Below are 21,048 nucleotides of genomic sequence, written 5' to 3'. Positions count from 1 at the left end.
CCTTATAGATTCACCTGCGTTTCCGGTGGTGTTGGGGGTTCCCTGGTTAGCTCAACACAACCCGGTGATTTCCTGGCGACAGGGGGCTCTTAAGGGGTGGTCAGAGGAGTGTTCAGGTAGGTGTAGAGGAGTTGCCATTGGTGCGACTACGGTGGAGAGTCCAGACCAAGTTTCCACCGTGCGCATTCCCTCTGAATATGCCGATTTGGCTATCGCCTTCAGTAAAAGGAAGGCGACCCAATTACCACCTCATCGTCGAGAGGACTGCGTGATAAACCTTCTGGAGAACGCTGCACTTCCTAGGAGTCACGTGTATCCATTGTCCCAGGAGGAGACGGTAGCGATGGAAACATACGTTGCTGAATCGCTGAGACAGGGGTACATTCGGCCCTCCGCATCACCCGTCTCCTCGAGCTTCTTTTTTGTGAAGAAGAAGGATGGAGGTCTGCGTCCGTGCATTGATTATAGAGGTCTAAATTCCATCACAGTGGGGTTTAGTTACCCACTACCTCTCATCGCTACGGCGGTGGAATCATTTCACGGGGCGCGCTTCTTCACAAAACTGGACCTGAGGAGCGCGTATAATCTGGTGCGTATCCGGGGAGGAGATGAGTGGAAAACTGCATTTAGTACTACATCTGGTCATTATGAGTACCGCGTCATGCCACGGGTTGAAGAATGCTCCAGCCGTCTTCCAATCCTTCGTAGACGAGATTCTCCGAGACCTGCTCGGGCAGGGAGTGGTAGTGTACATCGATGACATCTTGATCTATTCTGCCACACGCGCGGCGCATGTGTCTCTGGTGCGTAAGGTACTTGGGCGACTGCTGGAGCATGACCTGTATTGCAAGGCGGAGAAATGTGAGTTTTTCAAACAGTCCGTTTCCTTCCTGGGATATCGTATTTCCACCTCTGGGGTGGTGATGGAGGATGACCGCGTTACTGCCGTGCGTAATTGGCCGACTCCGACCACGGTGAAAGAGGTGCAGCGGTTTTTAGGGTTTGCCAATTACTACCGGAGGTTTATCCGGGGTTTTGGTCAGGTAGCTGCTCCCATCACCTCGCTGCTGAAGGGAGGACCGGTGCGCTTGCGCTGGTCAGCAGAGGCGGGCAGAGCATTCACTCGTTTGAAGGAGCTGTTCACCAATGCGCCCGTGTTGGCGCATCCGGACCCCTCTTTAGCGTTCATAGTGGAGGTGGATGCGTCCGAGGCTGGGGTCGGAGCCGTGCTGTCCCAACGCTCGGGCGTGCCACCCAAACTTCGCCCTTGTGCTTTCTTTTCGAGCAAGCTCAGCCCAGCGGAGCGAAACTATGATGTGGGGGACCGGGAGTTGTTAGCTGTAGTCGAGGCTCTGAAGGTGTGGAGACATTGGCTTGAGGGGGCTAAACACCCCTTTCTCATCTGGACTGACCATCGTAATCTCGAGTATATCCGGGCAGCGAAGAGACTGAATCCACGTCAGGCTAGATGGGCCATGTTTTTTACCAGGTTCCGGTTTACCCTCTCATACCGGCCCGGCTCCCAAAACACCAAGGCCGACGCGCTGTCCCGCCTCTATGATACCGAGGAGCGGCCCGTTGAGCCAACTCCCATCATTTCACCGTCATGTCTCGTGGCACCGGTGGTATGGGAGGTGGACGCGGAGATAGAGGAGGCCTCACGGTCAGAGCCGGCCCCCCCCCAACTGTCCAGTAGGAACCCAGTACGTACCGAGGGGGGTCCGGGACAAGCTGATTCGGTGGGCTCATACTCTCCCCTCCTCGGGTCATCCTGGCATCGAGAGGACAGTGCGGAGTCTGAGAGTGAGATACTGGTGGCCCACGCTAGCTAAAGACGTGAGATTTTATGTCTCCTCCTGCTCCGTGTGTGCTCAGAGCAAGGCTCCTCGGCACCTGCCTAGAGGGAAATTACAACCCCTCCCCGTTCCACAACGGCCGTGGACACACTTATCGGTGGACTTTCTGACCGACCTTCCCCCGTCCCAGGGAAGTACTACGATCCTGGTCGTTGTGGATCGGTTTTCTAAGTCCTGTCGTCTCATCCCGTTGCCCGGTCTCCCTACGGCCCTGCAGACTGCTGAGGCCTTGTTTACCCATGTCTTCCGGCACTATGGGGTGCCTGAGGACATCGTTTCTGATCGGGGTCCCCAATTCACGTCCAGAGTATGGAGGGCGTTTATGGAGAGACTGGGGGTCTCGGTCAGCTTAACCTCAGGTTTTCACCCCGAGAGTAATGGGCAGGTGGAGCGCGTAAACCAAGAGGTGGGCAGGTTTCTGCGGTCCTATTGCCGGGACCGGCATGGTGAGTGGGCAAGGTATGTTCCCTGGGCTGAACTAGCTCAGAACTCCCTACGCCACTCCTCAACTAACTTGTCTCCTTTTGAGTGTGTGTTAGGTTACCAGCCGGTCCTGGCCCCATGGCATCAGAGCCAGACCGAGGCTCCTGCGGTGGAGGAATGGGTACAGCGCTCCAAGGACACATGGAAAGCCGTTCAGGACTCACTACGGTTAGCGGGCGAACGGCAGAAGAGGAGCGCTGACCAGCACCGCAGTGAGGCCCCCGTATTTGCACCGGGGGACAGGGTCTGGCTCTCGACCCGGAACCTGCCCCTCCGCCTGCCCTGTCGGAAGCTGGGGCCGCAGTGTGTGGGGCCGTTCAAAGTCCTGAGGAGAATAAACGAGGTGTGTTACAGGTTACAACTTCCTAGGTATTACCGTATTAACCCCTCGTTTCATGTGTCTCTCCTCAGGCCGGTGGTGGCTGGTCCCCTGCAAGAAGGTGAGGTGCCTGAGGTCCCTCCGCCCCCCCTGGACATCGAGGGGTCCCCGGCGTACACAGTTCGGGGCATTCTGGATTCGAGACGCCGGGTGGGGGGCCTACAGTACCTCGTGGACTGGGAGGGGTACGGTCCGGAGGAGAGATGCTGGGTTCCGGTGAGGGACATTTTGGACCCTTCTCTCCTGAGAGATTTCCACCGCCTCCACCCGGATCGCCCAGCACCTCGTCCTCCGGGTCGTCCTCGAGGACGGTGGCGGCGCGCTGCGGGGGCCGCGCGTCAGGGGGGGGGTACTGTCACGACTTCCGCCGAAGTTGGCTCTCCTGCCTGTTCGGGCGGTGCTCGGCGGTCGTCGTCACCGTCCTACTAGCCACCATCGATCCCTTTTTCGTTTGTCTGTTGGTTTTGTCTTATTAGTTTCACCTGTGTGTATTTTAGTTTATTGACGTCCTTATATGTAGTAGGTTGTCCCGCCCTTGTTTCGTGCGGGATTGTTTTGGTTTCATGTGTTTTCGTGAATACGTATCGTGTTATTTGCTCGGATACATTTAATCCTGTGTTGGATTATTTCACCCTGTATTTTGGGTTGACCGTGTTTGGTTCCGGAGAATAAACATTCGACTCACTGCACCTGCTCTCTGCGCCTGATTCCACCCACCTTGTTAATACGTGACAGACCCAAGTTAAACAATTTAAAGGCAATGCTACCAAATACTAATCGAGTGTATGTAAACTTCTCACCCACTGGGAATGTGATAAAAGAAATATAACCTGAAATATATATTTCTCTCTACTATTATTCTGACATTTCACATTCTTAAAATAAAGTGGTGATCCTAACTGACAGGGAATTTTAACTAGGATTAAACGTCAGCAATTGTGAAACTGAGTTGAAATGTATTTGGCTAAGGTGTATGTAAACTTCCGACTTCAACTGTAAGTAAAACATTACATGATTTCAATATCCAGACTGTAGTGTCTTAACACTTAGTACTTATTTATGTAATAAGAAAGACTTGGAATACAAGCAATTGAACTGGAGCTTCACATTTACTCAAACTAGTTAGTACCAGAATAACATAGAACAATACTGCGCATGACCAAGGGTGCTCCATCCTTAAAGGGGACATCAGTAATTAACAGAACATAACATTCCTTCTCTTATACAATCAGAGTTACTTTTACCAAACCACAACTGAAACATTTCCCAGAACTTGTTGTAGTTATTTTGCATCTTTTAATTTGAACTTGAACAGTTTGTTTTTGTTTGTTTGTTTATAAGTCTAGTCTGTCTGGTGGACGGTGCCTTCGTTCTGGGTAGCGCCTCAGATTGTCTGGAGGCTCCTGAACATCCTCAGTGTGTGCTTGTTCCATTATAGCGTCTGCTATAGCAGCACCTTCATCAACACGTTCCCTTCTTTCAGCCTGGGGTCTCTCTACTGCCCCACCGTCCTCTACAGTTCCTTGTGTGTCACTCTCAGGAGCTCTCTGTGCCTGTTCTCTCTCAATTGTTGTGCTGTTTTCCCTGGAATGCATTTGATTAATGTGACGCCCCAACATTATGTCTGGGCTCACTTGAACCTGGGTCCCGTTTGTGTGTGTACGGTCCCTCTTGTCCATTTCCCTCCTATTCTGTAGTCTCGCACCATCACTTCCTGTCCTGTTTGGAGATGGCGCTCCCGGCCACCGGAGAGCATCTTGGCTTGTTTGTTCAGCACTTCATTACGCCTGTTTGGCTTCATGATGTCCAGCCGTGTGCGGAGAGGCCTCCCGAACATCAGTGCGGCTGGGCTTTCATTTGTCGTGGCATGTGGGGTGTTTCGGTAGGAGGCCAGGAACTTGGCCAGTTTTGTTTGCAAAGTCCCTTCGTCTCGTTTTGCTGCACGGAGTCCTTGCTTTAGGGTTTGCACAAAGCGTTCTGCCAGCCCATTGGTGGCAGGGTGGTACGGAGCTGAGGTTGAGTGTTTGATTCCATTTACTGACATGAATCTTGTAAACTCGTCACTTACGAAAGCTTGCGCGTTGTCACTTACCAGCTGCAGTGGCAAACCGAAGCGTACAAACGTTGTTCTGAGACAATCTATCGTCTGAGCTGAGGTGGAGGAGTCAGTGCAAAACACCTCTGGCCATTTGGAATGGGCATCAACTATAACCAGAAACATGTGCTTTTCAAAAGGACCAGCGTAGTCCACATTAATTCTCTGCCATGGCTCTGCGGGCCATTCCCATGGGTGGACTGGGACAGGAGCAGGCATGTGAAGGGTTTCCAAACATCCACTACAGTTCTTTGCCATATTTTCTATCTGTTGGTCCAGACCTGGCCACCAAAAGTGGCTCCTTGCGAGCAGCTTCATTTTGACAATTCCAACATGACCTTCATGTAGTTGCTGCAAGACTAAATGTTGGCATTTCTGGGGTATCATGACTCTCATTCCCCACATCAAACATCCTTGGTACGTTGTAATTTCGTTTCTCCGCTGGAAATACGGAGTCAGCTCCTTTCTGCCAGTAGCTGGCCATCCTGACATGGTGTAGGTGTACACTTTTGACAAGGTCACATCTTTCCTTGTCTCCTGTTTGATAACTGTGCTTGTGACCGGTAGGGCCTCGAGCTGAGCGGTATGGAACATGTCCACTGCATCCACCCTCCTTTGTCTTTCTCTTGTACACGGCAGTCTGGATAATCCATCTGCATTTGTGTGGAGGGATGACGGCTTAAACTCAATGTCATACATATGACTGGCAAGGAACAGGGCATATCGCTGTAACCTGGCTGCTGTCATTGCCGGAATGCCTTTCTTTGGACTGAAAATGGAAAGCAACGGCTGGTGATCTGTAACCAGTGTGAAACGCTTGCCATATAGGTATGCGTGGAATTTCTTGACGCCCCACACTAGTGCCAGTGCTTCTTTGTCGATTTGTGAGTAGTTTTTCTCTGCATCATTCAATGTTCCTGACGCAAATGCAACTGGCCTCTCTGACCCATCTTTCAGTGTGTGTGAAAGGACTGCCCCTAATCCATAAGGGGACGCATCACAAGCCAACTTCACTGGCATTTCAGGGTCGTAATGCATCACAGACATTGTTCTTCTGTGCAGGCCAATAGGTGTTGAAGCCCTAATAGAGATGGAAATGTGGAAATGGCCAGGGTTGCGTGCCAAGGACCAAGTTATACCTATAATTCATAACTGGCTCAAAATGGCTGTTATTTAATCAAGATCATTGTGAGATGATAAGACATAAAGTGGTCATACATGCTTATGACAAGTCTTAAAGTGCATATACCTAATAAAGCCTTTACCAAAAGGTTTTATTAGTACATACATGGCAGTCATACACACTTAAAGTCATGGGTATTACATTTATAGTTAGAGAATAACAAGAATGATACAAACTTATATTGTCTCATATAACTTCAATTCAGCAGCCTGTTTTGTTTTCTTATTTTTGTTCACAAATGTTTATCATACCGAGAAGCATAGGCCTACCTCCCGCAATGGCAATGACTTAAGTACACAAAAGCCAGTGTGTAAACATTTGTACACCCGTGTGTGAATGTCCTGTGTGTGTATGAAGAGCAGTGTGCAAGGTGGAACAGAACAACAGATCATCATCTTTAATTACTTGTTACTTTTATCTATTATTCTTATCCATATTTTTTGAAACTGCACTGCCGGTTAGGGGCTCGTAATTAAGCATTTTACTGTAAGGTCTACTACACCTGTTGTATTCGGCGCATGTGACTAATAAAATTTGACTTGATTTGGCTCGTTCGTTCTGCTGTGCATAGGCATCTATCTGCCTCTTCTTCATCCTGAAGATTAATAGACCCAAAAGCTTTTCTCCTGGTCCACAACCCATTCCAATATTTGGGAATCTGCTGCATCTGAGTTTGGGGAATCCTTTGATAGCTCTTGAGATGGTACAATTTTTATGCATCAAATAGCGTCAAGAATCAATGGCGTCAGTGTTCAAATCAGTTACATTATTTGTTCCAAACATTGTCATTACTTCACCAAGGGTGTGGACTTTGCAGGACGACCCCAAAACCTTATGGTCAACCATGCCTTACAAGGAAGAAGAAATAGCATCAAAAACTATACTATTGTTGGAATCAAGAAAACACATTTCAGTAATTTAGCAATTATGAATCTTTGATTTTCTGTGAAGACCACCTGAAACTATGATTCTAGTTCATTTTATTTGATCTAAAAATCATGAAAATACAGTACCAGTCAAAAGTTTGAACACACCTACTCATTCAAGGGTAACAAAAAAGTGTTAAACAAATCCAAATATATTTGAGATTTGAGATTCTTCAAAGTAGCCACCCTTTGCCTTGATGACAGCTTTGCACTTTCTTCTTTCTTCTTCTCTTATTTCAGGGCACTCTTATCATTACAAACCTCACGTCTGTGCTGCACGAAGAGGGTCAGTGGAAGTTCCCCCGTGAGTTCAACTCCTTAAACTTCCTGAACGAGTAGGGAGAGTTTGAGAAGCCTGAGGCCTTCATGCCGTTCTCTGCAGGTGGGGGTTAGAGCAACACAAGTTGCATCACTGATGTTGTTGACAGCATAGGAAGTAAAGAGGTAATGCAGTTTGTTGTTGTTGCAGGGCCACGAATGTGTCTTGGAGAAGGACTCGCTCACATGGAGCTCTTCCTCATCATGGTTACTCTCTTGAGACACGTCAAGTTTGTCTGGACTGAGAACGCAGGGGTACCTGACTCTACCCCTGTGTTTGGTATTACTCTGTCCACCAAACCCTACAGACTTGATGTAAGGAACTAGTTAGGAGCAGTGGCATGTATTCATGGATGCCAAGGGAAGCCAGGCTTCCCCAAATATTTGACCAATATAAAAATGATAAAATAATGTACACTGCTCAAAAAAATAAAGGGAACACTAAAATAACACATCCTAGATCTGAATGAATAAAATATTCTTATTAAATACTTTTTTATTTACATAGTTGAATGTGCTGACAACAAAATCACACAGTCACACTCAAAATTAAAGTGGAAAACCACACTACAGGCTGATCCAACTTTGATGTAATGTCCTTAAAACAAGTCAAAATGAGGCTCAGTAGTGTGTGTGGCCTCCACGTGCCTGTATGACCTCCCTAAAACACCTGGGCATGCTCCTGATGAGGTGGTGGATGGTCTCCTGAGGGATCTCCTCCCAGACCTGGACTAAAGCATCCGCCAACTCCTGGACAGTCCCAGATGTGCTCAATTGGATTCAGGTCTGGGGAACGGGCGGGCCAGTCCATAGCATCAATGCCTTCCTCTTGCAGGAACTGCTGACACACTCCAGCCACATGAGGTCTAGCATTGTCTTGCATGAGGAGGAACGCAGGGCCAACCGCACCAGCATATGGTCTCACAAGGGGTCTGAGGATCTCATCTCGGTACCTAATGGCAGTCAGGCTACCTCTGGCGAGCACATGGAGGGCTGTGCTGCCCCCCAAAAGAAATGCCACCCCACACCATGACTGACCCACCGCCAAACCGGTCATGCTGGAGGATGTTGCAGGCAGCAGAACGTTCTCCATGGCGTCTCCAGACTCTGTCACGTCTGTCACATGTGCTCAGTGTGAACCTGCTTTCATCTGTAAAGAGCACAGGGCGCCAGTGGCGAATTTGCCAATCTTGGTGTTCTCTGGCAAATGCCAAACGTCCTGCACGGTGTTGGGCTGTAAGCACAACCCCAACCTGTGGACGTCGGGCCCTCATACCACCCTCATGGAGTCTGTTTCTGACCGTTTGAGCAGACACATGCACATTTGTGGCCTGCTGGAGGTCATTTTGCAGGGCTCTGGCAGTGCTCCTCCTGCTCCTCCTTGCACAAAGGCGGAGGTAGCGGTCCTGCTGCTGGGTTGTTGCCCTCCTACGGCCTCCTCCACGTCTCCTGATGTACTGGCCTGTCTCCTGGTAGCGCCTCCATGCTCTGGACACTACGCTGACAGACATAGCAAACCTTCTTGCCACAGCTCGCATTGATGTGCCATCCTGGATGAGCTGCACTACCTGAGCCACTTGTGTGGGTTGTAGACTCCGTCTCATGCTACCACTAGAGTGAAAGCACCGCCAGCATTCAAAAGTGACCAAAACATCAGCCAGGAAGCATAGGAACTGAGAAGTGGTCTGTGGTTACCACCTGCAGAACCACTCCTTTATTGGGGGTGTCTTGCTAATTGCCTATAATTTCCACCTGTTGTCTATTCCATTTGCACAACAGCATGTGAAATTTATTGTCAATCAGTGTTGCTTCCTAAGTGGACAGTTTGATTTCACAGAAGTGTGATTGACTTGGAGTTACATTGTGTTGTTTAAGTGTTCCCTTTATTTTTTTGAGCATTGTATTTCAATAATAAACACAGCCAGAATTATTTTAAAAATTAAGGGGGGAAATTAAAATGTAATCACAATGACCAACCATGCCGAAAGAAACTTTAAACATTTAAATAAATATTTTATTATGTTTTGACATGACCATGTAGTACTGCGACATGACGTCAAAGATGCGACACACGTGGTTTGCGGAAATGAACACATACCAATAGCGTAAGCTTTCTGGAATCTACTTTGTATTAAATTATTCGTGAATTACACTAATATTTGAGTTGTACAACAGCACAATTTCTTGCACAGCATGGCAACCGATGCTAAAAGACTCAAGGTAGAGATATGGTTTATTTTGCTAAGCTACATACTTGTATGTTGGAAAACGCGTTGTTGTTAGTGATGCGACTAGCTAGCTAGCTCATGGGTTCACGATTTCAAGTTATGAATGCTAGCTAGCTTGAAAGTTACCAACCCGTAGGAATAACTAGCAAACTAGGTGAATAAGAATCTTTGATAGTGGTGTTTTTTTTGCACGTGTCAATATGTTTAATCTTACCAGTCTGCATCGTTGATTATTGTTTGGTCATGGGAGTCTGATGGTGTGATGATCCTTGTTTCCTGTGTAGACAGAGGGCAGCGACCCTCTCCAGAGCTTCCTACAGTGGTGTGAAGGAGTGGGGCTGAAACTCAACAACAAGGTAATCACAACAATCAGAAAGCGTACAAAGACATTGTCTGCAATTTGTAAAATGCCATGTATTTCACATACCTACAGGATTATTGGGGTTGGAACTCACCAGACTATTGATATGGGTTCTGTGTTAATGGTCATTCAGTTGTATTCATTCTCCAAGGTGTACATCAGCAATGAGGGCACAGTGGCAGAGTATGGCATGCTGGCTAAGGAGGACATAGATGAAGGAGAGTTGCTCTTTACTATACCCAGAATGGCTCTTCTGCACCAAGGCACCACCAAGGTCCTGGCTGTGCTGGAGGAGGGTGAGACTACACACACACACACACACACACACACACACACCTCTTGTTGGAGGCCCCCAAAGAAAACATCTGTTCCTCCCTAGGTAAAGCATCTTTGGAGAACACGTCTGGATGGGTGCCCCTCCTCCTGGCACTGATGTATGAGTACACATCTCCCCAGTCCCACTGGAGGCCTTACCTATCCCTCTGGTCTGACTTCACAGCTCTGGATCACCCCATGTTCTGGTAAGGGCAAACACATACAGTATGTTCTAATATTCTTGAGTTGAGTAAACTGTTGCATTTGAGTATTCTGAGTTGTATTTTGTGGATGTGATTTGTAGGTCAAAGGATGAGCGGGACAGACTCCTGAAGGGGACAGGGATCCCAGAGGCGGTGGATACTGACCTCACCAACATCCAGAAAGAGTACAAAGACATCGTCCTACCTTTCATTACGTTACACCCTGACCTGTGGGACCCAGAGAGACATACACTGGACCTCTACAGAAGCCTGGTGGCTTTTGTCATGGCTTACAGGTGAGGTTGTATGGCTCAGGCACCAAGGAAAGCATGAGGAGGAGTGGGGTGACAGGCGTTCTACTAAGCTGCTTGTACATTTGGAACATATTGCAGAGGTCTACACGGGTTCAAAAAGTTAGACCTGTTCCGAACTGGGTCCGTGGCTTTCCCACCTGACCAGATGTGCATAAATTAAAACATTTTAAAACCAAGACCTGTTCCGAATGGACCTGAGAACAATCAGACCAGTCCCAAAAAGGCCTGTGGAAAAACAGATCCAAACAGACCGTGCCGTTTCGAATCCGAGAGAAGAAAGGGCGAGAAAGAAACCTCTGACTGGCTGCTACCAGCGCCATCAATAAATGAGCGATAATGGCCAAATGATACATAGTTATGTGTCCTTAAAAACTGCCTATAACCCAATAAAAAATATACAAAAATCATCGATGTGTAGCATATTCAAAATGTTATATCCTATTGTTTTTGACTTTATATTTGTCCACCTCAATGTTCAGCTGTCAGAGATTTGAGTGCTAAATACATCAAGCATTATATTTATATAGGCCTAAGCGCCACTGTATGATATATTTAAAATATAAAGCAAGAGAAACCTAGCTCTAGAGAGACCAAGAGAAACCTAGCTCTAGAGAGACCAAGAGAAACCTAGCTCTAGAGAGACCAAGAGAAACCTAGCTCTAGAGAGACCAAGAGAAACCTAGCTCTAGAGAGACCAAGAGAAACCTAGCTCTAGAGAGACCAAGAGAAACCTAGCTCTAGAGAGACCAAGAGAAACCTAGCTCTAGAGAGACCAAGAGAAACCTAGCTCTAGAGAGACCAAGAGAAACCTAGCTCTAGAGAGACCAAGAGAAACCTAGCTCTAGAGAGACCAAGAGAAACCTAGCTCTAGAGAGACCAAGAGAAACCTAGCTCTCTGGAGACCAAGAGAAACCTAGCTCTCTGGAGACCAAGAGAAACCTAGCTCTAGAGAGACCAAGAGAAACCTAGCTCTAGAGAGACCAAGAGAAACCTAGCTCTAGAGAGACCAAGAGAAACCTAGCTCTAGAGAGACCAAGAGAAACCTAGCTCTAGAGAGACCAAGAGAAACCTAGCTCTAGAGAGACCAAGAGAAACCTAGCTCTAGAGAGACCAAGAGAAAGATGGAGAAGTGCCAGCGCCATGTTCCCGACATCGACATGCATTTCTTTATGCTTGTCAGATAGTTAACTACCGCTATAGAGATATAGTCGTAAAGAAGGGGGCAAATTTGTTAATTTTCAATCAAAATATATTTTTTACAAAGATAAGCATTGGTAGGCCTAAAACAGTCTTCTGCACCTCAAGTTCAGGAGTCAGTTGGAACGCTGATGTGCACTGCCTTCATAGCTAAGCCTAATAATAGCCATAACACACTAAACCTTCACAAACGTTTCGTAACTTTATTAGGGTAATATCAAAAGTAGGCCGGAGACATGTTATTGGGAAAATATGAACAGCATATTCTGTCTCAACAGAATTAAACAAAACACGTGTTGCATATCCTATTTAAAGAACTGGTTTAAACCTAAACAAACGTTTTGTACAGGCCTAGCTTGCTGAAATTACCAACAAAGCAAGTGCCTATCGCAGACCTACCCAACAAATTACAGCAATAGGCTAATGCTAATTATTTTACAACAGGTCTATTATTTTTTACAACAGGTCTATTATTTTTTACAACAGGTCTATTATTTTTTACAACAGGTCTATTTTTTTTTACAACAGGTCTATTTTTTTTTTTAACCAATCTTCAACTAAATACTTAGAACAAAATTAAGAAGACAGTTAGAACACAATTTTTAAAATGTATCAACAAACTGAAACAATACTTTTTGCATATATAAAGAACTGGCTTAGATTTTTAAATATGCCTACAATAATAATAATGATGATGATAAAACAAATGATAATAAATACAAGTTAGAAAATTGTTGGACCCGTGAAGACCACTACTGCAAAGCAATCGGTTACACTTCAAAGGTGCATAATTGAACAGTTACAGAAGTTGACAGTACTTCTATGTATAAGTCAATATCTTTGTATTTACAATTTAAGCCCATATTTGTATTGTTCATTTTACACAAATCACTGATAAAGCTGAAGTGTAACTGGATAACCAAGCTAAGGAACAGCAACTTAAAATATTGCTGATGTGTTTTGGGGGAACCAGGTTTGTTTCTGGCAGCATACATTCAACCCAGATTCTCTACAATATTCCTTCGAAAGCCACTCCTGTGATTGGGTGATGATTTCCACACAACACACCCCTCTTGTGATTGGATGATTTACACACACCACACCCCAGGTAACCTAACATAGCAGGTGTGAAAGAAACACACAAAACTAGTTCCCCTACATACTGTTCTTGACGAGAAGAAAAAATCTGTCAGGAGGTTCTTCTGCACTGTTCAACCAATTCAGTAAATGTGGAGGAGTTAAGATGGAGTGGAGTCCAAAAGTGGAAGTCGCGTGTCTCATCACAGGCTCTTTTCCCATTTCCCCTGAAAACCGGAACATCCGGTTGTTGGGGACTCGGCAGAGGCTACACCCCAGGTGAGACCAGTGTCTTACTATACAGTACTATAAGGAAAAACTTCATGGCTGTTTAAACAACATTCACCTTCTCCCTCATTACTTGTGTCCAGCTTCATGGTCCATCAAGCTTTGGAGGTGATTTACCTGTCAAGGATTTGTCTTTCTTCAGTATGTTGTCCATTTTGATGGAACAGCTGGAGTGTTTGACGCTTTTGTAGTGCTACTGATACTCTTCAAGTGCTGATCAGTTTGCTGTCTGGCTCTGAATACAATCCCATAATCCATTCCATCTCATTTCTTCTGCAGTTTCCAGGAGCCCCTGGATGAGGAGGATGAGGATGAGAAGGACCCCAATCCTCCCATGATGGTGCCCATTGCGGACATGTTGAACCATGTGTCAAATCACAACGCCAATCTGGAATACACACCCGTGAGTAAAACCCCCGTACAGTTGACATTCTGTTCACTAATCCTATATAGTGGGTGTATAGCAAGAATATGATATGTCCTTTTTTCTCTCTGCATTCACAGGAGTGTTTGAAGATGGTGTCAGTGCGAAGTATCCGGAAAGGAGAGGAGGTGTTCAACACATATGGTCAGATGGCCAACTGGCAGCTCCTACACATGTATGGCTTTGCCGAGCCATATCAAAGTAATAGCAACGACACGGCAGACATACCCATGTCCAATGTATACAAAGCAGCTGTGCAAGGTGATTACTGATCAGACAACTAATACACAAACTGAATCAACCCAAATTAGAGACCAGATTTCTAAATTGTCCTTATGGTTTTGACAATTTCACGTCTGTTCCATCCTCTTCTTCCACATCTCAGTGACTCGGTCTGAAGCCGAACAGCGCCTCCTTGTGGAGAAGTGGAGTCTTTTGTGTGAGATGGAGATGGTTGGAGACAAGGGAGTGTTTATCTTTGGAAAGTCAGGGTCCCTCACTGACACAGAGATGTACACAACACTCAAGGTAACCATATTTAAGCAATGAGGGGGTGGGGTATTTGGCAAATATACCACGGCATATTGGCCTTATTGCTGTAAAAAAGTGGTATGTGGTCCGATACACCAGAGCTCGAACCACCCAGTTCATAATCAAGACTATCCAGTATACTACTGGGGTGGCAGGGTAGCCTAGTGGTTAGAGCGTTGGACTAGTAACCGGAAGGTTGCAAGTGAGCTGAGCTGACAAGGTACAAATCTGCCCCTGAACAGGCAGTTAACCCACTGTTCCTAGGCCATCATTGAAAATAAGAATTTGTTCTTAACCGACTTGCCTAGTTAAAGGTAAAATTAAAAAAATACATTGCTGTTTGCCTCTCCCTAGATCCTGTGCATGTCAGTAGAGGAGTTTGAGGACTTCAGAGAGAACGAAGGCTGGGAGGAGGCAGATGATGACGAGGAGAAAATGTTGCAGGCACTCTCCAACGAAGGCCTGCCTAGTCTGCCCCCTCTCTGGAGGCATCTGGTGCACGCTGCAGCCCGCTTCACACTGGCCTCTTATGGGGAGGATATGCTGAGAGACAAGGTGCTGCTGGAGGATAAAGATGGCTATGCAAAACTGAGCAGCCGGCAGAGGAGAGCACTCCAGGTCCGCTACGGACAGAAGACTATCCTGCATCAGCTTCTGGAGCTCACCAAACCATAAGTTCCCACAAAAAGCACGCCGATTTATGATCTCCACTCAAAACAAGCCTAAAGGGTTAGAGCCAGTGGCCAGCTTTAGGCCTATTTTAACTGTATATTCTTGTGAATTTATGTGACTGATGAGCAATGGCTTCTTTGAGACTGTTGGAAGTACTTCATGGGTCATTATAAGTTACCCAAACCGGCAATGGACCTTAGGTGGCCGCAGCTGTCGAGTGAACTGCTTGTTAAACATATCGTAATGTACACTATCATGTTTTGCATAATAAAACAAACAGCAGTTTCCATTTGTTATCACTGAGGGAAACAAATGCAGTTGAATTGTTTAATGAGTTAACTACAGTATGCATACATACAGGAAATAAGTAGCAAGAACTAAAAGAATTACAAAATACACACGGACCAATACATTTACAAAACATTCAAAATCCTTACAAAATGGGCTGTATTGGTCCACAATTTGGATCTTTGTACAAATTAAGGTTCAATTAGTCATCTCAAATTTTCCAAGTGCCGGGGAGAACCTAACCCACTTTAAAATGGAAAGACCATTGACCCCCACCACACCCCAAGCAGATAAAGGAGTGAACCCAGGAGAACCTTTCTTCCCACTCAAATCAAATTAGGCTGCTTTTTATTAAATCCACTATCCATTAAGCCTCAACGCAAATAAATCAGTCAAGAAATATGTAAAACAATGTAGGAGGGAGACAAAACAGGGCTTTGGTAGTGAGTGAATGTGTGTCTGTACACGTCATCTTTACATGTTAGATAATTTGTTGGACACTCCTTTCAGACATGGAGCTCTCTCCCTTTTAATATTTACATCAAAATTATATTAAACAGCATTCAACTCCAGGCCATATCCAGGCCAAAAAAAAAAAAAAAAGATCCATGAGCAGCAGTCCTTAAACTTCAAATCAGCGTTTCCAGTTCATCCAGTGCTAACAGTAATAGGGGGGTGGGGCATCTGTGGGGTGGGTCCAGGGATGGAGGGTTTGGCCCTAGCATCTCTCCTGCAGGCTGACTAACTGGCACCAGTGCCCTCCATCACCTGCTGAGCCTGCTTTTGCCCCATGCAGCACTGAGCCACTGACTGGAACAACCTGAGAGAGAGAAGACAGCGGAGGGCTTTTAATCCAAGTCCTTCCATTGCAGCTTATCTTAGAATGATATTTCTTTGTTGTTGAATAAAGCAGAGCATGAACACAACGTGCTGCTAACTGGTTATCCTCCAGCATCTACTCTGCAGGTGAAGTCATCTCAGCTGAGTGAGAAGCCAACTCTGGTAGAGAGTGAATGAGCACATACTTTTCGATCTCTGGGGCACAGTGCACAAAGTCGTGGCTCCAGAACTTGAAGGCAGGGTTCTTGATGAGCTCGATGAACGTGATGAGCAGTCCCCAGGGGTGAGGCCTGTTCACAATAAGCCTCTCCAGAAGAACCCTGCAGACAGGAGAAAAAGCTACTTAACAAAATACAATTGGAAAGGAAACAGATCCATGAAATGTAGGTAGTTCTGCAATGCAATAACTTTTTGTAGAGAACAACATTTACCTGGTGATCTGCTCCTGGATTGCCTCCGTGTTGGCCTCAGCAAACAGGTAGAGCATGGTGCAGCTAAAGTAATGGGTGTGGCTGTTTGGGTAGCGCAGCTGATTAGCAATCGCATTCAGGAAGAGATAGCGCCCTGGGAACAAAGGAATGAGAGAATACCACTGTATACAAAAACAAACAAAAAAGTTTGCTTTTGTGTGTGTGTGTGTGTGTGTGTGTGTGTGTGTGTGTGTGTGTCTTACCCTCAGTGTCCAGGTCCACAGCCAGGTTCTGGAAGATGTCCATGTGGGCTGAGTGAGTGATGGTGCTCATGGAGGGAGTGCTGCCCTTGTTGTGGATGTGTGCGATGGCCTGGGTCCCCACATACAGCACCAGTGCATTGATCAGCTGGATGTTGTAACGATTGCCTGGCTCATTTGACACCTAGAAGAGGGTTGTTGGGTAAAAAGGAGAACAAAAATGTAAAACCAACACTACGCAATGGAAGGAGACTAGTTTTGTTTCCAGATTGCATTGCTTAGATCTAGACACGCAATGAAACACCCATGTGTTGTATGATGACACTTCAGAAACAACGCATGACAAAAATCCACATTTGAACATTCGCTCAGAGTCAAAACTTAACCTGGTCTAAAGATGTGTCGTTGTGCTGCAAATACTTCCAGGGACCCAGAGTGGCGCCCCCTACCTGCAGATTGCTGCGGAGCTCAGAGAGGAAGGTGACAGGGGAGCGCGTCTTCAGGTACGAGTCCAGATCCTTCTTGAACTGAGAGGGCATCACTCCGGTAAAGTTAGTGAGGATGCGTGGAGCAATGTTGATCTCGCTGAGCATGTCAACCTAGTAAAGAAAAAGTAAAACAAAAAAATATTGACTAAACCTTAAGAGTTACAGAAGACCATTTCCTGTGCAAGAATGTATTTAGGGTCTGTCATTCAGCTGTACCTTCAGATTGGGAGTGAAGGGGTCTGGAAGTCTCATATTGCGTGGGAAGGCACTCAGGATCAGGTTGCGGAGCTGGATGCAGTTGGGCGGGATGACATCACAGAAGCCATAGTGGTAGTCACACAGGAACTCTGGGAAGTCATGCAGCAAGACAAGCAGGACACGCAGGGTACCCTGAGGACAGGAGAAAAATCCAGTCAGTACTAGTCATTTCAAGGGAAAAACAAAAACATTTAGAGCAGTTTACATACCTTGTAGAGGATTTGCATAGGTTTGTTGAGCTCAACATTCCTCAGGAAGGGCGCTAGGTATTTGAAAAGATCAATGAGCAGCTGGGCATACATGGGCCAACCCTAAGAGAAAAGAAAACAAAGGTTATCAATGGTTGCTTTTAAGCAGCAAAAACACCCACCCAGACATTGCATTAACACGTCAGTGACTTGTCCTTGCCTTCTGCTGTGGGGTGTGTGCCAGCATCCTGGCGATGAAGATCCGGTGAGAGATCAACTCCAGCCAAGCGTAGACAAAGCCAGGAGCTTTGGTAGGCCTCAGGATGTGGAAAGTGTTGCTGTGGATAAGGGAAAAAAACGATACATCATACAGAGTTGAGGAAAGTAACCTTTAAGATATCTTGACAATCAGTGATCAATATTGTCTAACAGACATGGCAGCATTTACCAGAAGGCGGTGAGGGTCTGGAAGTTGATGGTCTCCAGCACATGCTCGGGGGCATTGAGCTCAAGCAGCAGCATGATGAAGATGCGGTGGTAAGGCAACTGCTGAAACTCTGTCTGTCTTACATCATGGTCCTGGATCAGCACTCCAACCACAATACCTAGAACCTGAGACCAGTCAAGGGGCATTCAGATGAGCCCAGTAATCATGACATCAAGAGCATTTCTTATCTTAAATCTGATGTGTATGAAAAAAAAATATATATACATTTATTTGATATTGCAGTTTGAGGTTTTCAAATCTAAGATTGTCTTTGAGAGATCTTTACAAAGCAGAAAGCTTATTATTCAGCCTCCATGGTGAGCATCCTCCTAATTCTTACCTTGTTGAGCAGGTTGATCTTGGTGACTGTGTTGGTGGCCTCTCCAGAGTGCTTGACCAGCAGAGCGATGAGGCGAACAAAGGCATCCAGGTTGTGGTAGCACTTGGCTCTGATGATGGCGGCACTGGCCGCAGGATTGTGCTGCTGCTCGGCCTGGGCGCGGTAGCTGATCTCCACACACATCTCTGTGCACAGCCGGAAGAAACGCGTGATCAGGTCATCGGTCTTCAGAATGCCCTGCTGGTGCATCTGGGGAGGACAATTAAGTACAGTAGTGAGAATTGCCATTCGCTTCTACCGTCTTCCATAATGTAGTTAGAATTGTTGTTTATTTTTTCCTGAAATGAACAGCTACTGTGTATTTGTATTTTATTAGGGATCCATTATCTGGTCCCAAGGAAGCAGCTACTCTTCCTGGGGTCCAAACACATCAAGACACTTACATTACATCATAGAACACCACATATCCACAACACAAAATGTATGATAACACAATGTACGTGCGTGCGCATGTGTCGGTAGCTGTGCATCTTTTCACAGTTCCCGCTGTTCCATAAGGTGTATTTTTATCCGATTCTACTGCTTGCATCAGTTACCTGATGTGGAATAGAGATCAATGTAGTCATGGCTCTATGTAGTCATGGCTCTATGTAGTACTGTGCGTCTCCCATAGTCTGTTCTGGACTTGGGGATTGTGAAGAAACCTCTGGTGGCATGTCTTGTGGGGTATGGTTGGTGTCCAAGCTGTGTGCTAGTAGTTTAAAAACAGACAGCTCTGTGTATTCAGCTTGTCAACACATCTTACAAAAACAAGTAGTGATGAAGTCACTCTCTATCACTGAGCCAGGAAAGATTGACAAGCATATCATTACTGTTAGCTCTCCGTGTACATTTAAGGGCCAGTCGTGTTGCCCTGTTCTGAGCCAATTGCAATTTTCCTAAGTCCCTCTTTGTGGCACCGGACCACGCGAATGAACAGTAGACCAGGTGCGACAAAACTAGGGCCTGCCTTGTTTATAGTGTTGTTAAGGCAGAGCAGCGCTTTATTATGGACAGACTTCTTCCCATCTTAGCTACTGTTGTATCAACATGTTTTGACCATGACAGTTTACAATCCAGGGTTACTCCAAGCAGTTTAGTCACCTCAACATGCTCAATTTCCACATTCATTACAATATTTAGTTGATGTTAAAGTGAATGATTTGTCCCAAATACAATGCTTTTAGAAATATTTAGGGCTAACTTATTCCTTGCCACCCATTCTGAAACTGCAGCTTTTTGTTAAGTGGTGCAGTCATTTCAGTCGCTGACGAGTATAGGTGTTGAGTCATCCAGCAGCATACCACCCTGCATACCACCGCTGGCTTGCTTCTGAAGCTAAGCAGGGTTGGTCCTGGTCAGTTCCTGGATGGGAGACCAGATGCTGCTGGAAGTGGTGTTGAAGTGCCAGTAGGAGGCACTCTTTCCTCTGGTCTAAAAAAAATATCCCAATGCCCCAGGGCAGTGATTGGGGACACTGCCCTGTGTAGGGAGCAGTCTTTCGGATGGGACATTAAACGGGTGTCCTGACTGAGGTCATTAAAGATCCCATGGCACTTATTGTTAGAGTAGGGGTGTTAACCCCGGTGTCCTGGCTAAATTCCCAATCTGGCCCTCAAACCATCACGGTCACCTAATAATCCCCAGTTTACAATTGGCTCATTCATCCCCCTCTCCCCTGTAACTATTCCCCAGGTCGTTGCTGCAAATGAGAACTTGTTCTCAGTCAACTTACCTGGTAAAATAACAAAAAAGAAAACATTTGCATACAGACACTGGCTTTACTCATTAGAAAATAAATAGGCTGCCCTGGGGAATTCCTGATTCTACCTGGATTATGTTGGAAAGGCATCTATTAAAGTACACCTTCTGTGTTCTGTTAGACACGTAACTCATTATCCATAAAGCCATAACAAAAAAAAAAGTCTCCACAAGCAGACTATGATCGATAATGTCAAAAGCAACATTGAAATTTAACAGCCCCCCAATCTTATCAATTTCTCAGCCAAACAGTAATTTGTGTAACAGCTGTGCTTGTTGAATGTCCTTTCCTATAAGCAGCTGAAAGTTTACTGTAAAATAATGTATCTGGTCAAACCATTTTTTCCAAAAGTTTACTAATAGGCTGATTTGTCTACTATTTGAGCCAGTAAAGGGGGCTTTACTATTCTTATGTAGCGGAATGATTTACGCTTCCCTCCAGGCCTGAGGGCACACACTTCCTAGTAGTCTTAAATTGAAAATATGGCAAATAGGAGTGGCAATATTGTCTTATCCTCAGTACTTCTCCATCCAAGTTGTCAGACCCCGGTGTCCTGTCATTATTGATAGACAATCATTTGTTCCTCTTCCACACTCACTTCACAGAATTCAAAATTACAACACTTGTCTTTCATAATTTGGTCAGTTTTACTTGGAAAAGTACAGTTTATTTTATTGTTTAGTCATGATTTCTCAATACCTTTGCCAATCGGTTGTGCAGGCAGACTTATTTGCCATTCCTTTTGCCTCATCCCTCTCAACCATAGAATTTTTCAATTCCTCAATCCACAGGATTTAACCGTTCTTAGTCATTTTCTTAATGGGTGAATGCTTATTAG

General features: G+C 45.8%; 2 protein-coding genes across 52 annotated transcripts in view; one reads left to right on the top strand and one right to left on the bottom strand.

Moving 5' to 3' along the window:
• The first annotated feature begins 9,279 nt into the window (after positions 1-9,279).
• On the top strand, positions 9,280-15,135 carry setd6 (SET domain containing 6, protein lysine methyltransferase). Of its 2 annotated transcripts, none has more exons than XM_021575228.3 (9): positions 9,280-9,460; positions 9,753-9,824; positions 9,981-10,125; positions 10,209-10,350; positions 10,449-10,643; positions 13,503-13,626; positions 13,728-13,908; positions 14,033-14,175; positions 14,533-15,135. In XM_021575228.3, the coding sequence occupies exons 1-9, from the start codon at positions 9,434-9,436 to the stop codon at positions 14,851-14,853; spliced, it is 1,350 nt and encodes a 449-aa protein (XP_021430903.1). In that variant the 5' UTR covers positions 9,280-9,433; the 3' UTR covers positions 14,854-15,135. The 2 variants fall into 2 exon arrangements, with proteins under 2 accessions (XP_021430903.1, XP_021430907.1); XM_021575232.3 differs by having other exon boundaries at positions 9,283-9,345.
• Positions 15,136-15,163: 28 nt separating this feature from the next.
• Positions 15,164-21,048, bottom strand: part of LOC110498438 (CCR4-NOT transcription complex subunit 1) — a 37,369-nt gene continuing 31,484 nt past the window's right edge. For 28 of the 50 annotated variants that reach the window (XM_090211042.1, XM_090211126.1, XM_090211050.1 and 25 more), the window contains exons 39-48: positions 18,410-18,658; positions 18,031-18,194; positions 17,803-17,920; positions 17,604-17,705; positions 17,353-17,526; positions 17,035-17,247; positions 16,652-16,832; positions 16,410-16,542; positions 16,164-16,298; positions 15,164-15,958 (exon numbers count right to left, since the gene is read on the bottom strand). In XM_090211042.1, coding sequence (XP_090067168.1) covers positions 15,880-15,958; positions 16,164-16,298; positions 16,410-16,542; positions 16,652-16,832; positions 17,035-17,247; positions 17,353-17,526; positions 17,604-17,705; positions 17,803-17,920; positions 18,031-18,194; positions 18,410-18,658 — 1,548 coding nt within the window. In that variant the 3' untranslated portion in view covers positions 15,164-15,879. The remainder of the gene's footprint in view (positions 15,959-16,163; positions 16,299-16,409; positions 16,543-16,651; positions 16,833-17,034; positions 17,248-17,352; positions 17,527-17,603; positions 17,706-17,802; positions 17,921-18,030; positions 18,195-18,409; positions 18,659-21,048) is intronic. The other 22 variants (XM_090211206.1, XM_090211196.1, XM_021575220.3 and 19 more) reach the window with 1 other exon arrangement.

Source organism: Oncorhynchus mykiss, chromosome 2 (assembly GCF_057628025.1).
Source record: "Oncorhynchus mykiss isolate SJ-2025 chromosome 2, ASM5762802v1, whole genome shotgun sequence".
Lineage (NCBI taxonomy): Eukaryota > Metazoa > Chordata > Actinopteri > Salmoniformes > Salmonidae > Oncorhynchus > Oncorhynchus mykiss.
This window is presented reverse-complemented; position numbering and strand designations above follow the sequence as displayed.